We start from the raw sequence: 13,461 nt of genomic DNA on the forward strand, positions 1-13,461 counted from the left end.
TCTCTCCCTCCCTCTCTCTCTCTCTCTCCCTCTCTCTCACCTTTACTCTTCTCTCACACTCTCTCTCTCTCCCTCCCTCTCTCTCACCTTTACTCTTCTCTCTCTCTCCCTCCCTCTCCCTCCCTCTCTCTCTCTCCCTCTCTCACCTTTACTCTTCTTTCTCTCTCTCTCTACCTCCCTCTCTCTCTCTCTCACCTTTACTCTTCTCTCTCCCTCCCTCTCTCTCTCTCTCTCCCTCTCTCTCACCTTTACTCTTCTCTCACACTCTCTCTCTCTCCCTCCCTCTCTCTCACCTTTACTCTTCTCTCTCTCTCCCTCCCTCTCCCCCTCTCTCTCTCTCTTTACTCTTCTCTCTCTCTCCCTCCCTCTCTCTCTCTCTCTCACCTTTACTCTTCTCTCTCTCTGTCTCTCTCTCCCTCCCTCTCTCTCTCTCTCCCTCCCTCTCTCTCTCTCTCTCTCCCTCCCTCTCTCTCTCTTCGCCTTCTACATCTTTCTCTTCTCACCATCTCTTTTGGCCTTTTTTTTACCTACTCATCTGTTTCTCTCCTCTCTCTCTTCATCTCTTTCTCCTTGGCAATTCCGATCATTTCACTGCACATGAAAAACTGTTTAGTGAACTGTTTTAATTGTTATCACAGTGATATGCTGATATCACAAGCGCCTGCGTGGCAGTGTGCCATTATCAGATGAGCAGTGTTCAGTTTAGCCACGCCCCATCATGGGTTCACTCGTGAGTTTTGAGTAGATGTCAGGCCATATATCACAAATGCAATGTGTTGCAACATAATCACAGTTTCATATTTTTCCCCATAGCATTCAGCCCGAGAGTGCGCTGCTGTGTTGAGGCTCCCGCTCCCTGGCTGCAGTCCTGGCAGGTTTGGCCCGGGTGCCTTTATTCCCAACGACCTTGTTTACCGAAACTGACACCACAGCTAACGTCAGGAGGGAGATCGTGAGAGGTGGCACACGTGCTGGCACGCACGCTCCACATCCACTTCCACGTGCAAGAGCACATGTGTGCGCAGCAGACACAGAGCCAGCGCTCCCAGCACCGGAAAGCCACACCTGCCTTCCCAAAGAGGACACGGCTGCGTGGGGCATTAACGAGAGGTAGCGTGAGTTTTCCCGGCCAGCGGGAAACGCGTGCCGCGTCGCGTGCCGCGTCGCATGCCGCATCTCCGCCACCTTCACGCGAGAGCTCATTGCGGCCCCTAACTACAGTCACCCACAACAAAAACACCCTTCAAACACTCAAATATTACATCTGTCAACACACAGGAATGTCAAACACTACTGATTCAACAAAAATCAAAAAGCCCAATATTGGTTTAAACCCTCTAATTCCGCGCCAAACGCGGAAATCATGTTAAAGACACAGCAGCCCCTGTCGATCATGGAGAACACCACGGAGGAAGCGCGTAGTGCGTTTATCCTCCGCTCATCAGCTTTCATTCTTTCAGCGACGTCTGTCGTCGGTCTCCTTGCGCTCGCATCCCAGCAAAGTGCAACTCTGGCTGTGAGAAACAGGAGACTGCTTTCACGACAGCTCGGAAATGCCGGATCATGCGAAGGGAACCGTGACCACTATAAAAAGCAACAGTTTTTTTTTTTTTTGCACTGGCTTCACATCCTGACTCTGGACCAATCCGAACCCTCCAGCTGACTCGCTCACACCTCTGTGTGCCATTTTCACACTCCCCGCGAGGAATACTACTTCCTGTCAGGACGTCTCATTACTGCTCAGCGCTCATAAAAATAACAACGGCGTGAGCAGAGCGATGAACGCAACGTGTTAAAAAGTCGTACGGTGCGAGTCGTGAACGAATCACGTGAGAAGAAAAGGTCCATCAGACAAGCTGCAGCATGTTTTGGCAAAACGTTTCAATAATTTAGATTGTGAGAAATGTTGCAAAAAAATGTATTAAAAAATGAACTACTATTCCTAATCAGAAGCGGAAAGAATGTCTTGAGAACATGGCATTCCAGGGTATTCCGTTTGTTGGATTTGAGTTTGAATGCCACTATTCATCAAAACAACCACAGAACTCTGACCAGGAATATCAAACTGGTCAGGACACTAGCAGTACAGAATAATAAGGACAGATTTGTTTGAGGGAAATATTAGCACATGGCATCCATCGTTGATTACACTGCAAAGAGCAGTAGTGCTGGAACAGGGACTGAGGCATCAGGACTGCAGGCCTCTGTTGCATGGCAGGTACTGGCTCAAATGGCAGCGCCTTTGGGCTTGTAGCTGGCATGGACAAGATGCTGGCTGAGATCTTTATGAAGCAACACCATCCACCATGAACACCATTGTGTGTCCAACAAACTGTGTGTCCAACTGTGTGTTCAACAATCTGCTCCTGCAGACACTGATGTGATGTTCCACTTCTCTTAGCAATTAAAGGCTTAGGAAGCAATGCACCCATAAAATACGGATAATTTATTGCTCTCAACACACACACACACGCACACCTAAAATTCTTGTGCATGAACATCAGTTCTCAGTGAAGAACAGACGGTTCCTGTCGCTACCAACAGCGGAGCCCCACGTACTGTCCAGGCTACCAAGAGATCCTTCCCCTTCTCTGAGGTATTTTCTCTAAGGGCTTACGGTGGCTTCTGGTGTGTACCTCACCCCCCCACACCCCCTACCTACCCACCCCACACCCACGTCCCTTTCATATTCCTTATGAAAAAAATATGCTATCTTATGTAATTGAGTACTTACATAATGGAGCATTATGAATTACATTATTGATTTTTGTATTCTAACAGCACAGAATAATGTGATGCACTGCAAACATTTAAATGTTTTAAGTCCCAAAAAAAGACAAGCGTGTCAGACAGAGCGAGGGCTGTCAGGGACAGTCATCTGAGGAATTAATGGTGATAATCTGGTCCTGCTAAATATAGTCACTGCTGTGGTGTCATTCAAATTCTCCAGGAGAGAAAGAGGCCAGCATGAGGGGAGGCATCACAGTGAGGCCCAGGCGTTCCCGGGAAGTGTCAGCTAACCAGAATGACTAAGGAACAGGACCTGTGTGGCCATCGAGTCCCGGTGGGGACAGCAGGATCGAGGAAAACGCACCTTAATCCGTACAGCACGGTGCCATCAGGATGCAGGCGGATCATACGGTTCTTCACGGTGACGCCGTGGACAAAGGACTTCTTATCGTTGAGGAAGTAGGTGTCAGGGACCCAGAGCTGATCGGCCACGCGGTTGTCCAGCGTCAGGTTCAGCGGGATCTCCGAGTACGAGAGACGCTTGTCACGCCACGCTTGCTGGAAGTACATGGTCAGCGTGTAGTCCTGCAAACGTAGCAGATGGTTATTAGGAAGCAGGAACACACCAGGCTGTCACGATATATATCATTTTTTCATCATTATTGCGATATCAGTCTTTGTGATACTGATTATATATATAAAACTGTGATACATAGACCCTCTAATGTATCAGTAAATTATTTATGGTGTGAAAGATGGCCGGTTTTCTGATCAGTCCAAACATTCCAACGATCATCAAAAATAAATGAATTTGTTTAAAATATTGCAAGCCAGTCTTCAACTATGTCAGAGTGCACTGGTGTGTCTGAATACATTTAACCACATTACATCAGAGTTCACCAGTTTCTCTGTGTGTATTTAAAAATCACAGGTGTGTTGGGGAGGGGATGGGGGGTCATTTCTCTGTCTTTACTTCACCTGCAATGATCCGAAAAAGGAACCCTTACACCCAGCTGTCTCCAGCCGAAAATACCACAGCACTGAGGTCCTCGGGGTAGAGTTGATGTGGACAGAGACAGGGACAGAGACTGCACCGTGAAGCCCCGTGCGACACTAGGTAGTACCCCAGGTGGGCCATGCACTCCCTCACACACACACACACACACACACACACACAGAAGTGCATACGCACACATGCAAACACACAATCACATGAAGCCAAATCAGACAAAACATGGGCCATGCACTCCCACACACACACACACACACACACACACACACACAGAAGTGCATACGCACACATGCAAACACACAGTCACACGAAGCCAAATCAGACAAAACATGGGCCATGCACTCCCTCACACACATACACACACACACACAAATAAAATACATTCTGTAACCACATGAAAATACATGCTGTACATGTACATGTACTATATGAGCGAGTGAACACAAACACACACACACACAGACAATCCTTGTTCATACACACGTACATCCCCACCCATTCCACCTAAACACCACCAAGAACACAAAGCCTTGTGAATGCTTCATGAAGAGCCCACACAGTGTGACACATTCCTGCTTCCCGTTTTAGACTCTGCTTGACTCCGTCTCCACGATGCTGGAGATCGCTGCCTCTCTACACTCCACAGTAAGTGATAGGTGCACCTCCAGCCATGATCCCCACCTCTCCTGCCCTCTACAGGAGCCACGGGCCCCCAAAACCTCCCTCAGTGCACCAGTACCAACCCACCAATACCGACCCACCAGTACCAACCCAGCAGCACCAACCCATCAGTGCCAGCCCACCAGTGCCAAACCACCAGCACCGACCCACGGGTTAGAGCCCCACCAGCATGGAGCCGCCAGCGCCAGCCCAGCATGAGAGTTGATGGACTTTGTCAGTCCCCAGTACGGACCAAAATGGAGACTTGGTGAGGCAGTGGAGATTCAGTGCTACACACTTCCTCAGTGCTGAGGACTTTACCTGCTTACACACACAAGGCTTCTCACATTTGGTCACATTTACAACCTTCTGTTCATGAAGACAGTAACAGCAAAAGCATTACACAGCCCATATGCCATTGCTACTGCTTACAGAATAAAAATAAATAAACATACAAATACATGAACATAGTCGAAAATTTAAAAAGAACATACAAGCGGAATATAACTGGGTTTTTTTTAGTGCCTTTGTTTCTAGCGTGCCAATCCCAGCCTCCGGACCACCTGGGTCTGGAGCTGAGGTCCTGGCTGTGGTGGAGGAAGGGTGGGGGCATCGTTACCGTGGTCACAGACGGCAGCAGATGTCCCTCTGGGTTGTGTTTACTCTCCCCACACATCAGTGGATTCCAAACAGGGACACAAACACAGCGCTGAGCACACTCACGTGCTCACACACTTTGGCCTGAATCACGCCCTCTCTGCTCCACACACACACTGGTGTAGTTGCGGGAGGTGTTGGTCACAATTGCAGCAACGTCCTTTGCAAGTGGCTGTTCATAAACGCGTCCTAACTGCGGGACAACAGATAAGACGAACTTGACAAAGACCCAAGTTCATGTTGAGTGGTGAATGTCCTGTGAGCCAAAACAGGCCATGTCTTGCACCAGGTTTTGGTTCTTGTACATTTTGACAAATACCAGCAGGGAGCTCAGTGTGGTTGTGTGTGGGAGCCGCAGTGGTGGGGTCACGACCTGAGAGAGCCGACCCAGGATGTCGTAGCCACAGTCCCGCCCACCACCGTAGCCACAGACTCGGCGCCCTGGATCAATAGTTCACACCCAGAAAGTGACAGGATGACACTGCAATTTGTCAGGACAGTCCTGCTGAAAACCAACACCCAGTGAATACAAGGACGTCTGTGTTTAAAGTGTCAGAGTCTGATTCCAGCAGCAATCAAACCACATTTAACCTCACCCCTTCACAACACCCCACACCAAAGCTCACCCCTTCACAACACACACCAAACCTCACCCCTTCACAACACCCCACATCTAACCTCACCCCTTCACTACACATCACACTGAACCTCACCCCTTCACAACACAGGGCCCTATTCTTTCCCATCTTCACATGGCTCTCATCAATTACACAAAATAATCTAATAAATCAGGCTTTCCTGAAAAATTACATTTATGGATGTGATAATCGAAGAGCGATTGGTGGACTCGGCATGCAGTCTCTGACCCTCTCTCTCCCTCTCTTTCTCTCACTCTTTCTCTCTCTCTCTCTCTCGCTCTACCAGTTACACCCAGCTGCATGTCTCATTAATTCCTCATGACAGTGAGACCGTCTAAACGACTGGCTAAGTACATGCTGTAAACACCAGCGGTTGTAAGGCAGAGCATTTAAATGGCGTTAGGAGCTGGGGGCTTTGTCCTACAGTACACAGGAATCTGGCCCAATGTCCCCATCCACACCCCCCCAACCCCCCACAGAAAGCAGTCTTAGATCCTTTTAACGCATTTTGATAAACTGGCCTAATTGTCCAAATAGAGACAACACATTAGGAAGAAGACTGCAGTCTCAGTTAAAAGGCCACTTGTTAAGGTTGGGGACATGTTTGAAGACAAATAACCTGATGTCAAGATTGTCCAATCCTGGAATTTGACAGTGTCAGAGAGCTTCTATGTGCAAGGTGTTCGAAACTAACACCCAGAGCCACACAGCCTAGTTGGCTGGAATGCTGGGATAGAAATAAATCTTTAAATAACTACATAAATCTAAAAAAAATAATACAAATATAACAATAACAAAGAAAAACATTGTAAATGTGTAACTTTTCATTTGTGGCATGAGAGACTGTGACATTGGAGCAGCGTTATGAGGTCCACTCCTCATGATGTGTTATAAATGTGGAGGCGTGTTTTGGGGCGCTAGCTCACTTCAGCTCATGGATGGAGTCTGTGAGGCGAGAAGCAACACTTTCTCAGCTGCAATGTTTACATTGTTTGTGCAAGTAAACTGCCTTACACAGTGGCTTACAAAGAAGGAATGAGATCTTGTGAGATGCACATGAGAAGTCTTTGAGACAGTCTGTTATAAAGCTGCCATAATCCCAGGCATCAGTGATGTGTGATGTAAAAACAGACACGTACAAATGTTTCGGAGAAAACAAATTTGAGATAAAACAAGAGATAAACACCACGTCAGTAAGAATCAGCATCTACACACTCAAAAACACGTCTAAAAGACACCAGCCAACTTAAAACCACATATTTTTTGAAAAGGGAGGTGTTGTCATGGCAACAATAAGTAAAAATAACACAAGACTTTTTCATCTGAAATTGAACAAAAACAGTATCTCATAAAAGCACAAGGCAGCCCCAACTGTTCAACAATTGCACAACATTTTGTGTGAAACATGCACAAGGTCTCGGCCTGTAGCGCAGACGCACTCAGCCTGGCACTGGTCAGCAAATCGCCTGCATCACGCCCGGAATTAACGCTCGTCACAATAATGACCGTTATAAAGGCAGCGTTTCCGCCCTGGTAATTACTGAGGTAGGAGAAGTCTATTTGGACTTTTCTTTTTCTAAAATGGATGAATTACTTTTTTACGAGTCCTGTTCAGCTCATCCTGCCCTCCACCACAGCAGTAAACAGAGTGCAAGAGGAAGAGGGGCAGCAGAAGAGGGGCAGTAGATGACGGGCAGTAGATGAGGGGCAGTAGATGAGGGGCAATGGCAGCGGGGCAGTAGAAAGGGCAGCATTCGCTCTCCTGCTGGATGCCAGGCAGGGTAGCGGAGCACGACACAGGGAAATCAATTATGACATCATAACATCCCGTTTATGTTCCCGAGGCCCGTGTGAGTCAGCAGCGGTGGTCGCTGCGGCGACGGAGCGTGGCCTGCCATCGCCTCCTCCAAAAATAGCCTCCATTTTAATGTCAAGACTCGGCGCCAGGGAGAACGCGGGCCAGCCTGAAGACAAACGTCGCCTGACAACGCCAGTGACCTTTGGTCGTTTTGGGGTTACCTTTTCCAAAAGCCAAACCACACATCAGAGTGGGAAAGAGAGAGAGATGGAGATGGAGAGAGGAAGAGAGAGAGAGAGAGAGAGAGAGAGAGAGAGAGAGAGAGAGAGAGAGAGAGAAGGAGAGAGGGAGAGAGGGAGCTGTATACTCTGTACCACAGCACCAGAGGACCCAGTCCGGGCTTGCCTGGCCCACTGCCCTCTCTATACCTGCAGCATTGCTTCTGCTCTTAATTGGGAGGCAATCCAGCTCTCTGCTACTAAGACATCGCAATGGACTAATGAGTACTACACGTGATCTGGGGGAGGAGGGGGGGATGAAGGGAAATAGAGAAAGAGAGAGAGGGGGAGCGAGAGAGAGGTGGGTAAGGGAGGTTTAGAACGAAGGTAGACAGAGAGAAAGAGAGGGAGAAAGAGAGAGAGAGAAAGCTAGAGAGGTGGGTAAGGAAGGTTTGGTACTGAGAGAGAGAGAGAGAGAGAGAGAGAGAGAGAGAGAGAGAGAGAGAGAGAGAGAGAGAGAGAGAGAGAGAGAGAGAGAGAGAGAGAGAGAGAGAGAGAGAGAGAGAGAGAGAGAGAGAGAGAGAGAGAGAGAGAGAGATGGGTAAGGAAAGTTTGGTATGCATGGAGAGAGAAGAAACTAAATGAACGCTAAACTCTCCGCTAACACAGCTAACAGGAGCCTTATGCACACAGATTAGCAGCGTGCAAACTTAATGGTGATTATCGCACGCTTGCCTCCAAATTTTAAATATGTCAAACAAATTCAATCTACATTATTCAAACTGAATCACACTATTCACAATTCCACGTTCATGCCACACCTTCAGCACGACTCTGACTTCAAGATGGCTGCTAGTGCCGTTTTTACACATTAAAGCTACTTTTAGCTGATATTCATCATGCTGTTATTTTTCCAGATAACAGCCTGGCGTATGGCATCAGCTTCCACTTCTTTTTGAGACCCTGTAACTTTACACACTTTGTGTTGATTTTGATGTGCAGTCTGCAAGATGCTAGTTAGTACATGTTAGTAATATTAACCTTGTAGCTCCAGGGCAAAATCAAAGGAGCAAATTTGATCACAAACGAAATGTCTTGGCTGACTGACTACATTTGGAATGAAGATCAAATTATGCAAAATTTACCACCACTCCCATTTCTCCTATGAAATGATGAATGTTGGAACACAGAAACTAACGAATTATAAATACAGATATTCAATAACCGTAGTAATAATAATAACAACAGCGATGTATAATTTCGGGGGAAAGTATTTTTAAAAGTCCTATGAAATTATGTGTAATGTTTTTTTTCCTCATCCCGCCGTTTGGGGTTTTGTCATTCTGCGGTCGGAGACATTTCTCAGGCAATGACAACCGAACGCTGAAACAGCTCCAGGGGGTCGCGTGACGTCAGACCCCACTCCGCGAGCTCCCCCTGTTCGGCTACACGTGCCGTAGAACCACGTTCTTCCGTCAGAGTGCGCGCGCAAGGCTTCTGAATTCGGAGCTGGAGCATGCACGTGTCATCGGTGAAACTGACCCCTAGTTTCACACTGCTCACACTACAGGAGTAAGGAACCGATAAAGCACTGACATCAACGGCTTGCAAAATTACTGCAAAGCACCGGTAAAACTACTTAATGACTAATTACCCATCATTACTATTCAAAATAAATCAATAACATCAACTAATTGATAATTAAATAAAAATCTAAATGTATGTTGATCCGTTTACTCACTCTAGATGAGCGCCAGAGCTGAGAGATTAGCCCTTTTCAAAACTACTGAAATGATAAAGTTGAAATTCGTATGACATATATCTGTAAATTCACAGCCATGCGTATTTCCTTATGATTACAGTACCATGGCGTTCTGCCGCCAATAGGGGGTGCTATTACATGAGAGAAGTTTTCTGTTGCTCTTTTAAGACACGTATAAATTAAATTAGTCACTTGAGTGTTTAGACAGTGGCACTGTCAAAATGACACCGCGTGACACCTATCGATAAATGCCTCAGACGTAATGTCGAAATTATTGTGCGTGCCGTTTACTACTGCCACGTGAAACAATTCTCCTTGACAAGGAAAGGATCACCTTGAACTACATTTGCAAATTAGTATTCTTTCAGCCCTTTCACCGCTGTCCGCACGTGTAGCCCGAACGCTCCTGGTGCGGCTCAGTTTCACCAACGGCAGACACATTAATGTATAGTGACAGACGTGCAATATGTGCGCGGCTGTGCTTCAGAGTGCGCCAGAGCGCGTGTGTTCGGAATTCAAATGGAGCAGCCACCGTGGCTGCGAAACGCAGAGCGGCGACTCTGCGCGCCGGGCGCCCACGGCACGGGCATGTCAATGAACTTCTTCAGTATTGCAAAATCATCATGTGAGCGCCCGTGCACGTTAATTGAGTACCAGGGCGCCAATCGGTTTTGCGTGGGCAGACTACTACGAAGCTCATGACAACCGATGAAGAGAAGAGCATTTCTGATCTGGTATTTCGCTCGTTATTGGTCACCGTTAAAGGCGTCAGGAAAAACTGTTGAGTATCACATACCATATTTACTTCAGACACCATGTCTATGCTGGCGATGTCTATGTTCATCCCGACGGCTACAGGAGCACCTAAACGACAGAAACAAAAGCATTATAATAAAAGTGTGCGTGATGGCGCTTAACTAGTTGCCGAACGGTAACGCGCTTATAGTCGGCGTTACACTACGCCGACCCGAGGCCAATTACCTTATTAGAATTTGGCAAACATCGCTTTCACGTTGCGCATGAAATTGTTCATTTGTTACAAGCAACGCGCTGCTTCTCTGGAGGTGAATACACAACTGAAATAGGGAGACGTCCGCCTGCACATTACTGGCAACTGTTAGACGTAGCTGTTTATCCAAAACAGCAAAAACGACATGCCGCTAATTACCTAACTGATTAAAGACGAAATATACACCAAGGTTTCGAAATAAGACGTGTCGTGATTTAGCAAAAGTTAAAATGTGAAATTAATTGACGTCTAAGTTAGACTTGTCTGCTGCTGTCAGCGTGAAAAGCTTCGCTAAAGACCATTATGGATAAAAACAGCAATAAACAAACCTGAATTAATTAATTCGTTTAAAAATGTATACATGCACGCGTAACGTGTGACAATAACGATTTAACAAGGTTTCCACAAGTCACTGAGCATGTCATGTGCATCATGAATTAATGCAAACCCCCCCCCCCCCCAAAAAACGGTATTAAATTCTAAATTGCCTTACCTCCAAAATCTGGCCTCAGTCGGATGTCGTATCCTTTCATCAGTCTGTCTACCGTGTCTTTCACCACGGGCATGTTGCTAGCGTCTCTATTGCTGTAATAAAACGGAACGTTACATGAGACGAGGTGCAAGTGTTGTAAATTCTTCATACAGAGCGCAAACATACAATTTGCAAATGGGACGACAAGCCGCCAGTTTACCTTTGCGCACACACAGCAGTCATAATTAAAGGGCATAACAAGAAAACCGAGTGTGTTTTTCTCATTCTCTCCATCGCAACAGTTTTGATGGGATTTTAGACCCGCCGAACACAGCGTACATCTAACTTACTCCAGCCAGTGCAGTAAACCCAATGAGCGGCGCATGCGTACATTGTGCCTCAAGATCAAAGAGCAGCCACTGATGATGGTGGATGAGCAGTTTCCATTGCGGAGGAAAAAATTAAAGGGACAACTGGATGAACGTGCCGGAGAAAATAAGACCCCACGCGGACCATTACACGGGTACAAAAATAGAAGTGAAGCGCGGACGCTAAGGGCGCGAGCTGCGGCGAAGGTTAAAACACCCTCCTCGAGAACTGTTGAACTTCTGTTGCGCGCGATAGAGGTCACAAGACAATAGAGGCGCTTCAGTGAACGGAGAAAATACACCCAGCACCCTAAATTAAGCAAAGTGATTTAACAGAAAACAACAGCAGTGACACATCAGATGACTACAGTCACCTCGAGTAGCATTTCATTATTTCTGCCATGCCTGACATTGGTGACACAGATGAATGACGAGTTCGACCATTTCTTTATTGTGACAGTCAAAAACATGTTTCATTTACAATGAACCACATCGAGCATTTTTAAAAGTACAATGCTGAGGAACAGATTAAACAAAGGAAGCATTCTCTAACAACAGAAGACCAGCCTTAAGCTCAATGACTTGCAAGCAATATTGTATGTAGAAACCTGTAACATGTACAAATACAGTAAATCATGTTATATTTTGTCCATTATGTGTCTGTGCACATCTGGTTAAAACTGTAAGTAGGTTTTCCCTAAAGTTGACCGAATCCAGAATGAACTCCAGAGGGCCAGAATCTTCAGGGCTGTGGTTCCAAACACCTCAGAAACTGCACTGTTAATCATACTGTTGCACTAGAAGGTCCAATAATCAAAATTCACTTCTATGATTATTTTCTGACTCCAGATATGCATCTCATTATGTCTCTCCTTGTCTCTCTCATTCTTGTTCATTCTCTCTGTCTCTTACTCTTTCTCATATTGAGGCTTTAAATCTGGCCGGAGAATACCGGACCCTACTGCTGGACATCCTGTGCTTGGGTTGGATGTTTCTACACAGGCCAAGCATCTGAAGCCATTGGTTCATTGTTGCATCGGCAGTAGTGCTGCAGATTATATCATCAACTTTTTTCTATCATGTTACACACACACACATAGACACACATGTAGAAAGCCGTGTTCTTCTGTGAGGTGGCGCTATAGAGGGGTGCTTGGGCTTTAGCTTTGCAGACAGCAGCAAGGGACAGAGCCCTGGACACGTGTCCAAACAGGCGGAGAAGCAGGTTCACACGGATGACAGAATAACGGAGGCAGCACATGCTTCTCAAGCCGTGTGAGACAGGCCTGTGTGTCATCAGAACTGGGGGGGTGATGGGGGAGGGCAGAGAGAGGTGTAAAGAAATAGAGAAATCAGAGAGAGAGAGAGAAGTGAGAGAGAGAATCAGAGAGAGAGAGAGAGAGAATCAGAGAGAGATTGAAAGAGAAATGAGACATTGAGAGAGAATCAGAGAGACAAGAAATGAGAAAGAAACAGAGAGAATATGAGAGATTATGAGAGAGAGAGAGAGAGAGAGAGAGAGAGAGAGAGAGGGAGGGAGGGAGAGAGAGATTATGGGAGGGAGAGAGAGAGAGAGGGAGAGAGAGAGAGAGAGAGAGAGAGAGAGAGAGAGAGAGGGAGGGAGAGAGACGTGTAAGCAGAGCAGCTGTTGTTCTGTGGTGGCAGGGCTGATTGGCATTCCGGAGGAGCTCAGTCCATCTCCCTGTGGAGATAACACACACACAAAGAGCAGAACACAGAGATGAGCGAAGATTCCACCTCAGCACGCGGGGAGCAAGCCTTGCGCTCCCGCGTCACCTGCACCGTGACGTCAGTGATTAATGCTTGATGAAAATCATTTGTTCCGAGTGTGAAATGGCAGTTGGCAGCACGCGGAGAGCATTGGCCTCACGCAACGCCTCCAAAATCACTCTCCATTTTAGATGAAACAAACCTGCTACTTCCCACCGGGCATGGGTGATTTGGGGTCGATAAGTGCCGCACTTCCGACAGCACGTTCTGCTGTTTCAGCTTGAAACGAACTATTGGTGGCTCGGTGGTTAGCATGTTTGCTTCTCAGTGTTGGGGTCTCAGGTTTGTGTGTTTGTGTCCAGTGACGGTTGGTGCTCTGTGTATGTCTAGTGATGGTTGGTGCTCT

The 13,461-nt window shown here is 46.8% G+C and overlaps 1 protein-coding gene across 2 annotated transcripts in view; it reads right to left on the reverse strand.

Annotated features, from left to right (window-relative positions):
• Window positions 1-11,484, reverse strand: part of gabrb2a (gamma-aminobutyric acid type A receptor subunit beta2a) — a 25,576-nt gene extending 14,092 nt beyond the window's left edge. The window contains exons 1-4 of one of the 2 annotated variants that reach the window (XM_027027848.2): window positions 11,177-11,484; window positions 10,978-11,069; window positions 10,272-10,339; window positions 3,095-3,315 (exon numbers count right to left, since the gene is read on the reverse strand). In XM_027027848.2, the coding sequence (XP_026883649.2) occupies window positions 3,095-3,315; window positions 10,272-10,339; window positions 10,978-11,069; window positions 11,177-11,250 (455 nt within the window). In that variant the 5' untranslated portion in view covers window positions 11,251-11,484. The remainder of the gene's footprint in view (window positions 1-3,094; window positions 3,316-10,271; window positions 10,340-10,977; window positions 11,070-11,176) is intronic. The other variant, XM_027027849.2, reaches the window with a different exon arrangement.
• Window positions 11,485-13,461: the final 1,977 nt, after the last annotated feature.

The sequence above is a fragment of the Electrophorus electricus genome, chromosome 2 (assembly GCF_013358815.1).
Source record: "Electrophorus electricus isolate fEleEle1 chromosome 2, fEleEle1.pri, whole genome shotgun sequence".
Classification (NCBI taxonomy): Eukaryota; Metazoa; Chordata; class Actinopteri; order Gymnotiformes; family Gymnotidae; genus Electrophorus; species Electrophorus electricus.